Genomic DNA, 17,929 nt, shown 5'->3' with positions numbered 1-17,929 from the left:
TCATCTAGACTCGGATCACTGGCTATCTGTATCCATTAAATTATCCTCTGATACATTTTGTATAATCACGTTCAATGTCAGCATTAGGGTAAAAGCCTTGAGAGCACTTATCTGTTTGTGATGTAGCGAAACCCTCAGTCAGCCTACTGGGCTTGGCTTCCCTCTGCTGTTGTTTCCCATTCCTCTGGTTTCAAGTTCCTGTTCTGGATTTCAGCGTCTTTTTTTTCTGTGCCTGACCACCAACTATTCTCAAACCCTGGCTGTGTAACTGCAGCTGGGACTGAGGCTGTAGCTCTGATTGGCCGTCCCCTGTAATGATCTGATTGTCTTCAGGGAAACCCTCCTTGCCTTCAGCTAGGGATAGGGGTTGAGAAACCTGCCTCTGGTTTCTGCCTAGCATGATGTTTGCTATCAGGCAAATAAGGCTCAGGAATGTTTGTACATCCTGCAGCCTTCTGTTTCACCTTATCAGCACTGGTACTGTGCTTCACCTCAGTGACAGGGCTTAAACCTATTGGAATCCTGGCTGTAGAAGGGGTTCCTGCCCTCTCCCAGTCACAATGCATAGGGCAGCACTTCAATTAGTTCAAAATACTTCAATAAAATCAATTACATGAAAAAAGAAATTTGATCACATCATTCCGTTATTGAAGTCAGCACGCTAGTTAGCGATAAAACATTGTTTAACATATAAGATTCTATGACTGGTTTTCAAGATATGTTCTAATCGGTCTCCACCATATTTGGACAACTATAATACCTTATTCACCTTCTCGTACACTACTTTCCCTTAAACAAAATCTTCTCGTAGTTTCTTGTGCAAGACAAGTTAATATGCATCCAGTGGAGATTGTGTTTTCTCAGTTAATGGTCCTCAACTTTGGAATGCTCCTCCAAATCATATTTGATTAGAATGTAATTTGAGCATTTTAAAACATAAAAAATGTTTTTGTTTACAGATACATTTAGCTAATACTTTATAAATTTACAGTATTTTATGCAGAGCTTTGCAACAATCAATCAGAATTTAAAAGCACAAAATTAGTTTTTACTATATTATTTAATTTATTTTACTATTAGTTTTGTTTTTCTATCTTTTATTTTAGTTTTTAGAATTAACTGTAAACCGCTTGATGTTTTGCCAATGGTGTAAATCAAATGCTAAATAAACTTGGAAACTTGAATGTAACTCCTAATTACTTCCATTTAAGTGCTTATTAATGCCAATTAGCTAATTATTCTACTCAGATCTGATCCGTGTCCAGAACTAAACATCTAACTTTGGATGACCTATTATAGAATCTTGGAATATATCCGGATCCAATACCAAACCACTCCATAGCTTGATACATGAAATTCCATTCTACACGATCAAAAGCCTTTTCAGCATCTAGTGATACCGAAAAAGCCGGATCATTAATTTGTTTTGTTAAATAATACATCTGAAATGCCAGTCTAGTATTATTAGAAGAGTGTCTCTGAGCAACAAATCCAGTTTGATTCATTCCTATTATATGCGGAAGAGCTTTAGCCAATCTTAATGCTAAAATCTTAGCTAATAATTTACCATCTACATTTATTAAAGATATAGGCCTGTAATTTGACACCAATGTTGGATCTTTATTTGGCTTTGGCAAAACAATAGTTAAAGATTCTGCCATAGTGCCTGATATACAACCTTTATTCAGTTGATCCTGATATAATTTTAATAAATATGGTAATAGGGAAATTTGAAATTCTTTATAAAACTCTACTGTAAATCCATCTCCACCTGGAGCGGTCCCAACTCTAAGGGATTTCAATGCCATTTGTAACTCTTTTAATGATATAGGTTTATCTAAACTTCCTTTTATATGATCAGGAACCTTAGGACCTTCAATTAAACTCAAAAAATCCAACCCATCTTTCTCTTTATTTAAATAAGACTCCGAAGAATACAGTGACTTATAATATTTTAAAAATTGTTTTAATATATTTCCAATTTGAGAATGTGAATTGCCTAACTCATCTTTAATTATGTTTTTTTTTTCCTTCCTTTTCTTTGCTTTTAAATAATTAGCCAATAATCTTCCAGCCTTATTTGTACTACCATAATATACCGCTTGTTGAGCAAAAATATCTTTCCTTACTAACCCAGAGGAAATTTCATTATATTCACATTTTTTTTTTAACAATATTTGAAATGTCTCCTGTTCCCATTTATTAACCAATTTTAATTCCAAATTTTTAATTTCTTTTTCCAAATTTACATATTGCTTTCTTAGCTGTTTCTTTTTATATGCAGAATATGATATAATTTGTCCTCTCATAGTTGCTTTGAAAGCATCCCATAAAATTCCAATCGACATTTCCTCTAAATCATTAAGTAAAAAATATTCATTAATTTTAGTCTGAAATTCTGTGCAAAATTTAGAATCAGCAAGCAATGCATTATCAAACCTCCATACCGGTTTAGAATTATCTTGATCTACTAAATTAACTTCTATCCACACACCACCATGATCAGATATTATTATTGGTTCTATGTCAGCTTTTACAACTTTCTGTACTATCTGATCTGAAACAAAAATATAATCAATTCTTGAAAATGATTGATGAACATGTGAACAAAATGTAAATTCCCGATCATTAAAATGAAGAATACGCCATATATCTTTTAAATTACATGATTGTATCAAATTATCTAACCCCATTGATTTCATAATTTATACAAATGATTCAAACACTGTATAGCTCCCCAACTGCTCGCTTATATATAAATAATAATATTTCAGATGCTTTTAAGTTGCAAAGGGGAGTTAGACAAGGTTGTCCATTATCTCCTTTGCTCTTTGATATAGTTCTTGAACCCTTATTATTAGCTATTCAACAGGCAAAGGACATACAGGGTATTCCATGTGCTGGAGTGGATTATAAAGTATCCGCTTATGCAGATGATATTTTGCTTCATTTGAGAAATCCGGAAACAACAATTCCATGTCTACTGAAGATAATAGATACATTTGGAAAATTCTCAGGATACAAAATAAATTGGACTAAATCAGAGATTTTACCTTTAAATGTGCATTGTACAAAAGGTATATTTGATTCTTTCCCTTTTATATGGAAAGAGGATGGAATAAAGTACTTAGGTATTTGGTTGAATAAAACACTCGAAGAGACAATGAGAATAAATCAAAAAATTTTATTACAAAAAGTAACAGAGATGTGTGAGCAATGGAATCCTTTACATTTGTCCTGGTGGGGAAGAGTTCAAACTGTTAAAATGATGATTTTGCCTGTGATTTGCTATCAATTGGGAATGATACCAGTGTTTTTTCAGGGGTCTTTCTATAAAAAATTAAATAGTATTCTGGTTAAATTTATTTGGCTGGGTAAAATTGCAAGAGTGGCTTTAGTGTCTTTGCAAAGACCAATTGAGGAGGATGGGGTAAATTTTCCCAATTTTTATAGGTATCATCAGGCCTATATCATGCGCCAAGGTATGTATTGGGTCCTCCCAGAGCTTTTGGAACAATTACCAGAGTGGTTAAAGGTGGAGAGATCACTTATCTTTCCACTTAGGCTTGATCTTTTGCTTGGTATAAAGGTGCCTAGAATACGTAAGGACAATAGAGTATTAATGGATACTTGGAAAACATTAAGGTTTATAGACAAATTAACTACTGATTCTATTTTAAAATCGAAACAACAGACTATTTGGATAAACTCCAAGATACAAATAGGCGGGTTTAAGGTTGTCTGGAAAGATTGGATTAAAGCAGGTATAAGATCATTAACGGAAGTAATTGATAATGGTAAGATGCTTGAATTTTCACAATTGCAACATAAATATGGTCTGAATAAAAAACAAAGTTTTAAGTGGTTGCAATTGAAGCAGGCTATTCAGGTGGGGTTCCCTGAATGGAAATCTTTAAATGATCATTACAGCTTAGAATTCTTATGTTTCCAGGCAGATTTTCTGGGTCATCAGGCCGCAAAGTGGTATAAAATTATATCTAATTATTTGAATAAGAAGCCTAAAAATGGATTAAGAGATATTTGGAGCATTGAGATTAAGCATCAGATTAATGCATCTCAATGGCCACGTATTTGGTCTTGGAGAATTAAAGGTACGATGTCAGCATCTATTAGGCAAACATGGTTCTTTTTGTTGCATAGAGCATTCTGGACCCCTACTAGATTACAAAAATTAGATTGCTCTAAGTCTAATAGATGCTGGCATTGTAAAATTGAAGTTGGAACTTTAGACCATCTTTTATTTTATTGTCCATGTATTCAGGCATTTTGGATATCAATCTGGGATCAAGTCAACATATTAATGGAGAGTCATGTGGCATTATCCTATGACACAGTGGTTTTTGGAATGTGTATAAGGGCCAAAAGTCAGATATCTGCAGCAAACAACAAATTATTGATGATTCTTACTGGAGTGGGAATTCAGCAAATAACAACTAATTGGAAAGACTGTTCTAGACTGAATTGTAGTTTCTGGTGGAACTCAGTTTGTCATATGTACAAGATGGAAAGATTTCTTGCAGTACAAAAGGGGTATTTTAAAAGGTTTCAAGAGGTGTGGAGGCCATTAATTGATTATTATAATGATTAAGATTTATTCTTTTTCCTTAGGGGATAATTTATAGAAATGGGGTGGGGTGGGGGGGATAGGATAATTTAATTAGCTAGCGGTATATTTTAACTGATTAATGGATATAAGAAACATGGTATATAGGTATGAATAGAAAAGGAAAGAGGGTAAATTTATTGGAAATATGTTGTTATGAAATATAAGGGGATATATGTACTATGATGAGATATATATTGTTGTGCATTACTTTGTATAATAAAATGAATAAAGAGTTTGAGGAAGAAAGGGTGGGGGGAGGGACAGATTTAATGTAAGATTAATTGTATTATGAAAGAGGGATGTACAAGTATGTATAAGTTTGGATGAAATATTTTGTTGATATGGGAAGGGATGGGAGGTGGATGGGGGGTATTAAAACATGTATAATAATATTGTTTAAGAATGTCAAGTGAGTTATGTGAATTAATTGTAATAATATTGTACACTTGTTGAAAGAAATAAAAAGGAATAAAGATTTAAAAAAAAAAAAAAAAAAAAAAAGAATCTTGGAATATATGCACTTATAGGGCCTGATTCTGTAAATGGTGCCTATCCGATTTCCATGTGGAGCCAAATTTTTTTAAAAATTGGCTTAAATAGTATGATGATTGAAAATGCCATTAAAACCAAATTAAAAACTATTAAAAAAAATTATTAAAGTTCCTTGTGGAAATCAGTGCAGCGCCTACATGAAAAGTAGACATGGTTAGGGGTGAAGTTTGAGCGTGGAAAGTGTTGGGCGCCAGTATATTAGGCCAGGATTTTCCTGGCCTAAAATACCAGCACCTAAGTTGTAGATTCCTACTGGTGTGTAACTCGGTTTAGGTGCCATGCCTAAATATGATTGACATGTGGTAGGCACTGTTTCCTTTGTCTTCTAATATAGTGTGTGTTGTTTCCTGAGAGGGCACATGGCATGGATGATACTAAAAATGTATTTTATTTACTTTTTTTTAAAAGTGATAGATAGATATACAGTGGTGCCTCACACAACGAACTTAATTGGTTCCAGGAGCAAGTTTGTTATGTGAAACGTTCGTTATGTGAAACGCGTTTTCCCATAGGAATACATGTAAAAAAAAATAATTCGTTCTGCAGCATAAAATATGCTAAGATGACATAAAAAAGATAAATTTTTTGTTATTATTTTTATTTAGATACATCTAAAAACATACATCTCCCTGTCCTTTTACTTCCACTATCTTCCTATCCCATCTCTATTCCCTTTTGTCCCTCTCCCCATGATCAATCATCTCACCACCTCTCTCTGCCCTCACCCTCAGGGTTCAAGATTGCTTCCACTCTTTTTCCTGTTGTTCTCTCTGCCTGTCACCCTATGATTTAGCATCCCTTCTGCCCTTGTCCAATATTTCCCCTTCTCTCCCTCCCTCTCATCCCCTGCTCCAAAATGTGCTTTCAGCGGCCTTCTCCCCCCTTAAGCGTCTTTTCTTCTCCACTCCACCTTTCCTCCCTCCCTGCCTCCACCTTTGTGGCGCTTTTTCACCCGACCGACAACAGAACAGGCCCGGTCGGACAAATCTCCCTGTCCTGTAGCCGCGAATCTAAATTACCTTCTTACAGCAGCTGGATTATTGAAGCTGCTGTAAGAGGTAATTTAGATTCGCGGCTACAGGGCAGGGAGGTTTGTCGGCCGGGCCTGTTGTCGGTCGATCGGGGGACCTGACCAGCTGTGCACATTCTTCGGGGCGGACCGCCCCCTCCCCCCTCTTTCGTTCGCCATTGCCTTCTTCCTACCTGCCCTGCCGCAGCCGCACACAGCCGAACGGAAGTCTTCCTGATGTCAGCACTGACGTCGGAGGAAGGGAGGGCTTTGCTTAAGCCCTCCCTCCGACGTCAGCGCTGACATCGGGAAGATTTCCGTTCGGCTGTGTGCTGCGACAGGGCAGGTAAGGAGAAGGAGACTACCCTCGCGGCTCGACCAACCCCGCTGCGATCCAACCCCGCAGGAACCCCGGACTTCGTTGTGTGAAACGAAGTCCGTTGTACGAATCAAGACATAAAGTTCGTTGTGCGCAGCGTTCGCTGTGCGAGGCGTTCGCTGTGCGAGGCACCACTGTATATAGATACAGACTTCTCACTTTTCATCAGTCAGTCAAAGTGGTGTATAACATAATACATGAAAACAATCAATAGAACAAACAAAATCTATAAATGATCCCCATAAAGGGTGCTCCAACTAGTAATTCTTATTATCCCAGGACAAGCAGGCAGCAAATTCTTAACGTATGGGTGACGTCACCGACTGAGCCCCGGTACGGACACTTTTTACTAGAAAGTTCTAGTTGGCCGCACCGCGCATGCGCGAGTGCCTTCCCGCCCGACGGAGGAGTGCGTGGTCCCCAGTTTCTTCGTTTCCGCGGAGCGAAGAAGTCGCATGTGTTTCAACGGCTGTTGAAATTATTTAGTTTGCCTTCCCGCTCGCGTATTTTTTTCGATTTTCTTCTATTTTTTTCCTTCGGATTCCTTTAATTTTCTTTTCAAAAAAAAACTTGTCGAGTTTTCTTTCATTTTTTCGAACCGGCCCCAGCGGGGCCTGTTGTCACCATACAGGCCTCCGGCTTTGATTTTGCGGAGGCCGTGTTTCCCTTCATGCCCCCTCAACCGGGCTTTAAGAAGTGCCAGCGGTGTGCACGCCCGATCTCTCTCACCGACCCGCACAATTGGTGCCTGCAGTGCTTGGGTCCAGAGCATCGGGCTGACACCTGCACCCGCTGTGCTACGCTTAAAAAGCGCACATTGAAAAATAGGCAGATCCAACAAAATATTTTGTTCGGTACTGGATCTGCCATGGAACCTGCTGCGACGTCGACGGCACCCCAAAAGTCGGCACCGACGACGTCGACACCACCGGACCCTTCCTCGGGGTCGTTGGGCCCAGGTAAGCCAGCTAAGAAGCCTTCCACTTCCCTCGAGCGCCCTCCTGCCATGGTTGCGACACCGGCCCTCCCGGCACTGCACCGACCCCGCAAACGCTCCGCTCTGATATCGGTGAGTGCCTCATCATCGGCCTCCTCATCGCCGGAGTGTAGAGCGGCACCTCTGGTACCGAAGAAGAAAAAAGTGGTACCGGTGCCTCCCCTGGATGACCGCATCGCGGCCATACTCCAAACACAGTTACAGGAGCAGCTGCAGCAACAACTCCAACAACTGTTGCCGGCGTTGCTGGCGCCACACCTTCCGGTACAGGACCGGTCCGAGCCTCGCACTGTCCCATCGGTGTCGACCCCCTCGGTACCGATTAATACCTCCATGCCGGTGCTCTTGGCTGAAACACCTACAGCGCATACCCGTGCTGCTGCCGACCCTGCCCGGTCCCGGGAACGACATCGGTCTTCCTCACCCGGTACCACCTCGGTGCGCTCAGGCAAATCTCTCTCAAAGACCCGCCATGCTGAGCCCTCTACACCAATGTCTAAACATGCACACCCCGACGTTAGAGACCCAGACTTGTGGGAAGACTCCCCACATGGTACCGAAGAGGACGCTTCGTCAACCGACCAAGAACCCTCCATGACCGACACCGTCTCAAAACCAGAGCAATCCTCTTTCTCTAAATTCCTTAGGGAGATGTCAGCAGCTCTTTCCATCCCCTTAGAATCCGACTCTAAAAAGTCTCAGGCTTTTCTCGATGCCCTAGACTTTGAGCAACCTCCCAAGGAATTTCTAAAGTTGCCCATCCACGACATCTTACGGGAAACTTTCTATAAAAACTGGGAGACTCCCCTCACTGTTCCCGGGGCCCCCCGCAAATTGGATAGCTTGTACCGGGTTATTCCAATCCCAGGGTTTGACAAACCTCAATTGCCCCACGAATCCCTCCTGGTGGAATCTACTTTAAAAAAATCTCAGGGTTCCAGTGTATATGCCTCCACCCCTCCTGGCAGAGAGGGAAAAACTATGGATAAATTTGGTAAGCGCCTTTTCCAAAATGCCATGCTAGCCAATAGAACAAACAATTACACCTTCCACTTCTCCTTCTACATGAAGCATCTGGTGCAACAGCTCTCCTCCTTACAGAAATATCTCCCTGAACGTAAGGTCCCTCTTTTCCAGCAACAAATTTCCAGCCTCCTCCAACTCAGGAAGTTCATGGTACGCTCCATCTACGACTCGTTTGAGCTGACCTCTCGCGCATCTGCCATGGCGGTGGCTATGCGCCGTTTGGCATGGCTGAGAGTCTCTGACCTAGACATTAACCACCAGGACCGCCTGGCTAACGCACCTTGTCTGGGTGATGAACTCTTCGGAGAGTCCCTGGACTCGACAACCCAGAAGCTCTCCGCACATGAGACCAGGTGGGACACTCTGATCAAACCTAAGAAGAAGACTCTGCCTACTCGCCCCTACAGACAACAGTCTTCTTACCAACGCAGGTTCTCGGCCAGACCTCTCAACCCGCCTCAACAACAGTCTCGCCGTCCTCGCCACCAGCATCAGCCTCAGGCTCGCCCGCAGACTCAGCCTGCCAAGCCTCTTCCTTCATCAAAACCATCTCAACCCTTTTGACTCCTTTCTCCAGAGCATAGCCAGTCTCCCCCCGTCGCTACCTCTCCCTCAACCTATCGGAGGACGTCTTCAACTTTTCCTCAGCCGTTGGGAGGTCATCACTTCGGACCAGTGGGTCCTCAACATCATTCGCCACGGCTACTCTCTCAACTTCCAGACTCTTCCACCAGACCATCCTCCCGTAGAGTCTGCTTCTCACTCCTCCCAAACCCCCCTCCTCCTGAGGGAGGTCCAATCCCTCCTTCTTCTCAATGCCATCGAAGAGGTGCCTCCGGACCAAAGGGGTCAGGGATTCTACTCCCGCTACTTCCTGGTTCCCAAAAAAACAGGAGACCTTCTTCCCATCCTCGATCTCCGGGACCTCAACAAGTGTCTGGTCAAAGAGAAGTTCAGAATGCTCTCCCTGGCCACGCTTTACCCGCTTCTCTCTCACCACGACTGGCTATGCTCCCTAGAACTCAAGGAGGCCTACACTCACATCCCAATCAATCCGATTTCACGTCGCTATCTACGGTTTCAGATACGGCACCATCACTATCAGTACAAAGTGCTACCCTTTGGCCTCGCATCATCACCCAGGGTGTTCACCAAGTGCCTTATTGTGATGGCGGCCTTCCTCAGGTCTCACGACCTTCAGGTGTTCCCCTACTTGGACGATTTGCTGGTGAAAGCACCTACGTCTCCGCTTGTACTACAAGCCACTCAACACACCATCTCGTTCCTCCATCTCCTGGGGTTCGAGATCAACTACCCCAAGTCGCATCTGCTTCCCACACAGCGACTTCAGTTCATTGGAGCAGTTCTCGACACCACTCTAATGAGGGCATTTCTCCCCTCCGACCGCCATCGAACCCTGCTCCACCTCTGCCGTCAGGTGCTCCTTCATCACTCCATTCCAGCTCGGCAGATGATGATCCTCCTGGGCCACATGGCCTCGACGGTCCATGTACTTCCTCTGGCGCGACTCCACCTCAGGACACCTCAGTGGACTCTAGCCAACCAATGGTCATAGACCACCGATCCTCTTTCTCATCCCATCTCTGTGACATCGTCTCTTCAGCAATCTCTTCAATGGTGGTTGAACTCCTCCAATCTTTCTAGGGGTCTACTCTTTCATCTACCCCCTCACTCCATGATCATAACCACAGATGCCTCCCCTTATGCGTGGGGAGCTCACCTGGGAGATCTTCGCACCCAGGGACTCTGGACCCCTCAGGAGCGTCAACATCACATCAATTTCCTGGAACTCAGAGCCATGCTCTATGCTCTTAAAGCCTTCCAGCACCTTCTCTACCCTCAGGTTCTTCTCCTATGCACAGACAACCAAGTCGCCATGTACTATATAAACAAGCAAGGCGGCACCGGATCTCCCCTCCTCTGTCAGGAGGCCATCCGCATCTGGACCTGGGCCACGGCCCACAGTTTCTTCCTCAAGGCTGTCTATATCCAGGGCGAACAGAACTCCCTGGCCGACAATCTCAGCCGCATCCTTCAACCTCACGAGTGGACTCTGGATCCTCCCACACTCCGCTCCATCTTTGCTCGCTGGGGCACTCCTCAGGTGGACCTCTTTGCAGCTCCTCACAACCATCAGCTGCCCCAGTTCTGTTCCAGACTCTTCTCTCCTCATCGTCTGGCCCCGGATGCATTCCTGCTCGACTGGACGGATCGGTTCTTCTATGCCTTTCCTCCACTGCCTCTGATGTTGCGGACGTTATCCAAACTCCACAGGGACAGAGCCACCATGATTCTCATCGTTCCTCGGTGGCCTCGCCAACACTGGTTCTCCCTCCTGCTCCAGGGAGCCCATTCCTCTTCCTGTGTTTCCTACTCTACTTACACAGCAGCATCAGTCTCTACTACATCCCAATCTGTCCTCGCTCCACCTGACAGCTTGGTTTCTCTCGGGCTGACCTCTCCAGAGAATCTGTCTCAGCCTGTCCGTCGTATTCTGGATGCCTCCAGGAAACCAGCCACCCTCCAATGTTACCATCAGAAGTGGACCCGGTTCTCCTCTTGGTGTCTGCTTCATCATCACGATCCCACCTCATTGGCGGTGGAAACTGTACTGGACTATTTGCTCTCTCTCTCCGACGCTGGCCTCAAGTCGACCTCAGTCAGAGTCCACCTCAGTGCCATCACTGCGTTTCATGAGCCTATCCTCGGAAAACCTCTTACGGCTCATCCCCTGGTTTCCCGGTTCATGAGAGGCCTCTTCAATGTCAAACCACCTCTGAAGCCTCCTCCAGTCGTCTGGGACCTGAATGTGGTTTTATCAGCCCTCATGAAACCTCCGTTTGAGCCTCTTGCCACAACTTCACTCAAATTTCTTACATGGAAGGTGCTTTTCCTCATTGCCATCACCTCTGCCAGGAGGGTTAGTGAGCTGCATGCACTGGTTGCCGACCCACCTTTCACTGTTTTTCACCATGACAAGGTGGTTCTGCGTACCCATCCAAAATTCCTCCCCAAGGTGGTCTCGGACTTTCATCTCAACCAGTCCATTGTGTTGCCTGTCTTTTTCCCTAAACCCCATTCTCATCCTGGGGAACAGGCATTGCACACGCTGGACTGTAAGCGTGCCCTTGCTTACTACCTTGACCGTACCAGGGCTCACCGCTCGTTTCCTCAGCTCTTTTTGTCCTTCGACCCTAACAGTCTAGGTCGTCCTGTCTCTAAACGGACGCTTTCCAACTGGCTTGCCGCCTGCATTGCGTTCTGTTATGCTCGGGCCGGTCTCTCACTGGAAGGTGCTGTCACGGCCCACAGGGTCAGAGCTATGGCTGCTTCTGTGGCTTTCCTCCGTTCCACGCCCATCGAGGAAATCTGCAAGGCTGCCACTTGATCCTCAGTTCACACGTTCACTACTCTCTACTGTCTGGATACCTTCTCCAGACGGGATGGGCACTTCGGCCAATCTGTGTTACACAATTTATTTTCCTAATGGCCAACCATCCCTCCTCCCTCTCTGTTAGCTTGGAGGTCACCCATACGTTAAGAATATGCTGCCTGCTTGTCCTGGGATAAAGCACAGTTACTTACCGTAACAGGTGTTAACCAGGGACAGCAGGCAGATATTCTTACGTCCCACCCACCTCCCCGGGTTGGCTTCTTAGCTGGCTTATCTTAACTGGGGACCACGCACTTCTCCGTCGGGCGGGAAGGCACTCGCGCATGCGCGGTGCGGCCAACTAGAACTTTCTAGTAAAAAGTGACCGTACCGGGGCTCCGTCGGTGACGTCACCCATACGTTAAGAATATCTGCCTGCTGTCCCTGGATAACACCTGTTATGGTAAGTAACTGTGCTTTCTTCTGTATCCCTAAAAAGCCATCACATAAATTCAGTTTAAAGACGGGAAACAACAACAACAAAAAAGGCTCTCCCCCCCCACCCCCCGAAGGTTATGCTTATTTCAAGTCTTAGCTCTAGAGATAAGGAATTCCACTACTGAGGTAACACAATTGAAAATTCCCTAACTTTCTGCCAAATCGCCGACCTTGATGGGATAACCAACCAACATCCTTGCCTTGACTCACCAAATTATAATTTTGATACCTTAAAAGCTAAAATCAGCAACTTAAATTGCAGTCTCTCCAGTACTGGAAGCCAGTGTAATTTTACAATGTGAGTACACCTGTATTTGAAATAATTTCTTCATCAGGGTTTGCATGTCCTCTGAGGCATGCTCAAGGTTCAGCCATGTGTTCATTTTGGTTCAAGACTTTAAAAGAATGATTGAGATGCTACTTGTGCTTAGCTATCTGGTATCTAAAAATTTCCCTTTTCTGGTCTTTGCTTCTCAGGGATTTTTTCAACCTGGGCTGCTACTACTACTATTAGTTATTTCTATGATGGTACCAGAGATACGCAGTGCTGTACAGATTCACAAAGTACTGTTAAGACATGTTTTGTTTGTTGTTGTTTTTTTATTACAGGTCCCATTCTTACACAATGAAACTAACTTTAATAACTGGGGTTAATAGTAAAATAACACATTGTATAATGGTAGCCCATGTTGATAATGCCCTCCCCTCCATTAGCTGGCTACATGTATACCTTTAATTGTCTGGAATGTGACATTTATACATTGGTTGTTGCTTACAGGTCTAATTGCCAGTATTTACACTTACAAGCTGCCAACTGATGTTCTCTTGATAGCGTATATGTTTATGAAATTACTGCTCCAACTAGTTGTGCCAGCCAGTATACATACATTTGCCAACATCCTTATGTGGTTTACAAAATGTTCTGATTTTGGCAGAACCTTTTGTAACATACTGAGAAAATTTGTAAATGATACTGAGAAAATTTGTAAATGATACTTGGGTGAACACAAAATGGGACTTTTTCTTTCATTTTGTTAAGAGGTAAAATAAATGGTGATTTCCTTTTGGTTACTAATATGTTGCATTTATCTGTTCAGGTTTTGTGGGCCTCTTCAACCTGCTGATGCTGTGGCCTGGTTTCCTTTTACTAGATTATACTGGGTTTGAGAACTTTGAATTTCCAAGTAAAATAATATTGATGTATATTGTCATCAATGGCCTTATTGGGACAGTTTTATCAGAGTTCCTTTGGCTGTGGTATGTATAATTTCTTTCACACAGTTCTCTGTATTTTAGGTCTAAGAGTTTTCAAATGGATTGAGTTAGCTAAGCCAGAAAATTGTCTGGACTAAGTGATTAGATTTGTACCCAAAATTGCACTGAGGAGTTAAATTTAGCTGATAAAATTCTGGGCAAACCTGAAGGAAGGATCAACTGAAGTCAGTTTGTAATGATTTGTAATATTAATGAACTTAGTTGAACAAATAATCTAGATCCTGACATAGGCCTAATGCCATCCATCCATCTTCCCTTCCCACAAAATAATACAAGTTGTTAGTATCCCTTCTTCTTTCCTGCCTTTTATAAAACCAAACCCTACTATCTGATCTCCTTTAATAAAAATCTAGGTTGACCTCAAATCCTCAAAAGGTTTCCCAAAGCTGAGTAGGAGGAGATTGGTCTTATCTACTTCCATCTCATGTTAAATACCAATTACCAGTATTTAGGAGAAGTAACCAGCAATTAATATTCATTTATTCACTTCATAATCAGGAAGGATTAGTTCTGAATGTAGATTGGTCCCTTTCTTTCATTGTCTTGAATATCCAAATACTTAATGCCGGTAGGATCTCCTAGTTGCCAACGCTTTATTTAGTTGAGGCAGAAGAAGATAAATCTTTTATTCTTCCTCTCTGCTTACAAAATGCTTTTGGAGACAAGGGAATTGGGAATTTGATATCTCATCACCATTTTATTGCACGAGGAACTGAACATAAGAATAGCCTTACTAGGTCAAACCAATGGTCCATCAAGCCCAGTAGCCCATTCTCACAGTGGCCAATCCAGGTCACTAGCACCTGGCCAAAACCCAAGGAGTAGCATTATTCCATGCTACTGATCCAGGGCAAGCAGTGCCTTCAAATAATGCTACTGGATGGGGATTTCTTAGTAGTTATACTTTTCTTTCATAAAGCAAAGGGAGGGGGTATCAAAAGGGAAGGTTTGGGGCAGCAGCATTTAGAGAAATAGTTATTAAGGTGATTTACAGCCTTAGTGTGTGTATTTTGCCCCTTATTATATTTTTATAGGGAAATAACATACATTATGTTACTATATCACAAATTTAAAATAATAATAATAATAACTTTATTCTTCTATACTGCCATAGTCAGATGACTTCTAGGCAGTTCACACTGAAGAGAGCTGGACAATCAGCGAATTACAAAATGCAAATAGTGAAAGTACAACATATTACAGAAGGAATATACAAATTTGGTGTGGTTTCTGTTTAGGAGATAAATCTGTTAAACAGTACGGTTTTAATTTCTTTCCAAAAGGCGCCATAAGTCAGTCTGGCTCCATTGATGTAGTTACCTAACCAAGACTGCTGTTTGCTTGCTTGGAACATGAAAGACCTATCCAAAAAGGACTTATATTTATAGCCAGTGATCCTTGGGTATGCAAATAAGTTACAGTTTCTGGTAGCACGAAATGAGGTAGGAGATAGGAAGGAGCTAGTCAGGAGCAACAATCTGTAGTAGGGACTAATATGGTCGCTTTTATTCAATCAAAATTAGGTACCACAGGATACATTGTAATGAGATGCAAATCCTGCAAAACAGGTCCTTGCTATGTAAACTTAAAACAGCTTGTGGTGAACGCTGCAAGCCATGTTTTTCTTGGAAAAATATTGCCAGCAGCAATCGGGTTATATTTTTCCATTTTGGGAACTTTGGGCTGTGCAACTTTTTAAAGGAGTTGGCTGCAAGTATTCCCCCTAGCAGTAGCATTTTTTAATTTTTATATTCTATTTTATTGTTAACCGATTAGATACCTGTGTGATAAAACGGTATATCAAAAATAAAGAAACTTGAAATGTGATTTTGAAACCAGCACCAAAAGAATGGTTGGTTGGTTGGTTTGTTTTGGGTTTTTATTTTATTTTATCAGTTAGTGCTGATCAAATTTTATTCTAAGAATCTGGTCTGGTATGGTCATATGAACAAATTAGGTTTTCAAATATTTTCATCAGTAATTGCTTCCAGAAATATTATATAATTGCAAACAGGCTTCTTAATTACCACAAATGTTTAAGATATATTTGCATACAGTTGCCCCCTCTTTTACGAAACTGCGAAAGCAGTTTCTAGCGTGGGGAGCCACGCTGAATGGCCCACGCTGCTCTCAACGCTTATAGGAACTCAATGAGTATCGGGAGCAGCCGGGGCCATTCAGCGAGGCTCCCCGCGCTAGAAACTGCTATCTCAGTTTTGGAAAAGGAGGCCTTGGTCTGAGAACCAGGTTAATTTGCATGTTGTGTTTACTTAGAGCAGTGTATCGCAAACTGTGCCATAGCGAGATTATGGGTATGCTGCGAGACGCCAGTAAGGAGGAGAGACACCAGTTGACTACCTACAGAATGTGCCTCTTGTGGCAAGAGACACGTCCTTTAGGCAATATGCCAGTTCCTCCCCACACCCCTTCACTGGCATACCAGTTTCAGGTTGAGCAAGCTCAGGACCCCATCAGGACCCCATCTGCGGATGTGATGATGTCATGCATACATATGACATCATCACATTGACACATTTGAGACAGTGAACAGACAAATTGATAATGGAGAACCGGTGGATATTATATACTTGGATTTTCAGAAAGCGTTCGACAAGGTTCCACATGTCAGACTCCTCAGGAAACTGCAAGGCCATGAAATAGAAGGAGACATACTAAGATGGATAGGCAAATGGCTGGAGAACAGAAGGCAGAGAGTGGGCATAAATGGGAAATTCTCAGACTGGGAGACTGTGATTAGCGGTGTGCCCCAGGGCTCGGTACTTGGGCCCATCTTATTTAATATCTTCATAAATGACCTGGAGGATGGAACATCCAGTGAGATCATCAAGTTTGCAGATGACACAAAGCTATGCTGGGCAATCAAATCGCAGAAGGACAGTGAGGAACTCCAGAGCGACTTGAGCCAATTGGAGAATTGGGCAGATAAATGGCAGATGAAGTTTAATGTGGAAAAATACAAAGTGATGCACTTAGGCAGAAAAAATAAGGAACACAAGTATAGTATGTCAGATGCAACTCAGGGAAAAAACGAACAGGAAAGGGATCTGGGCGTATTAATCGATAGGACCCTGAAGCCGTCAGTGCAATGCGCGGCGGCAGCGAAGAACGCAAATAGAATGCTAGGCATGATAAAGAAGGGAATCACGAGTAGATCGGAGAAAGTAATACTGCCGCTTTATAGAGCAATGGTCAGACTACACTTGGAATACTGCGTCCAACATTGGTCTCCATACCTAAAGAAGGATTTAAAAATACTCGAGAGGGTGCAGAGACGAGCAACGAAGCTAATAAAGGGCATGGAGAACTTGGAATATGAGGAATGACTTAAGAGACTGGGATTGTTCTCCCTTGAGAAGAGGAGACTGCGAGGGGATATGATCGAGACTTTCAAAATACTGAAAGGAATTGACAAAATAGAGCAGGATAAAAAATTTACAATGTCCAATGTGACATGGACAAGAGGACATGGATAGAAGCTAAGGGGGGACAAGTTCAGGACAAATATCAGGAAGTTCTACTTCACGCAATGAGTGGTGGACACCTGGAATGCTCTCCCAGAAGAGGTAATTGCGGAATCCACCGTTCTAGGTTTAAGGGTAAGTTAGATGTACATCTCCTTATGAGTGGCATAAGGTGACATAGGTAAGGGTAAGCTAGATGCACATCTCCTTATGAGAAGCATAGAGTGATATTGGGACTAAAACTATGCCAGGGTACACCTGGTGGGGCCTCCGTGTGTGCGGATCGCCGGACTTGATGGACCTAGGGTCTGTTCCGGAGATGGCACTTCTTATGTTCTTATGACACAACACCTTCTTGCACAGAGTTCCAGGTCTATGCTAGTCATTTCTGCAAAAACTTCCCCTGTGCAAACTCTGGTTTAGCTTCTACTGCACAGATGTGGTCATTCTTCTGTGCTGTAAGGTGAAGGGATTGGGACTTGTATACCGCCTTTTTGTAGTTTTACAGCCACATTCAAAGCAGTTTTACATACAGGTACTTCAAGCATTTTCTCTATCTGTCCTGGTGGGCTCACAATCTTACCTAATGTACCTGGGGCAGTGGAGGATTAAGTGACTTATCCAGGAGCAGTGCAGGATTTTAACCCACAACTAGAGAATGACACGGGGACAAATTTTTTCCCCGTCCCT

The 17,929-nt window shown here is 42.9% G+C and overlaps 1 protein-coding gene across 5 annotated transcripts in view; it reads left to right on the top strand.

Annotated features, from left to right (window-relative positions):
* Positions 1-17,929, top strand: part of SLC35F5 (solute carrier family 35 member F5) — a 141,935-nt gene that overhangs the window by 86,731 nt on the left and 37,275 nt on the right. For all 5 annotated transcript variants that reach the window (XM_033944446.1, XM_033944448.1, XM_033944445.1 and 2 more), the window contains one exon: positions 13,580-13,739. In XM_033944446.1, the coding sequence (XP_033800337.1) occupies positions 13,580-13,739 (160 nt within the window). The remainder of the gene's footprint in view (positions 1-13,579; positions 13,740-17,929) is intronic.

Source organism: Geotrypetes seraphini, chromosome 5 (genome assembly GCF_902459505.1).
Source record: "Geotrypetes seraphini chromosome 5, aGeoSer1.1, whole genome shotgun sequence".
Classification (NCBI taxonomy): Eukaryota; Metazoa; Chordata; class Amphibia; order Gymnophiona; family Dermophiidae; genus Geotrypetes; species Geotrypetes seraphini.
Note: the sequence above shows the minus strand (reverse complement) of the source record. Positions and strands in the feature narration are given on the sequence as shown.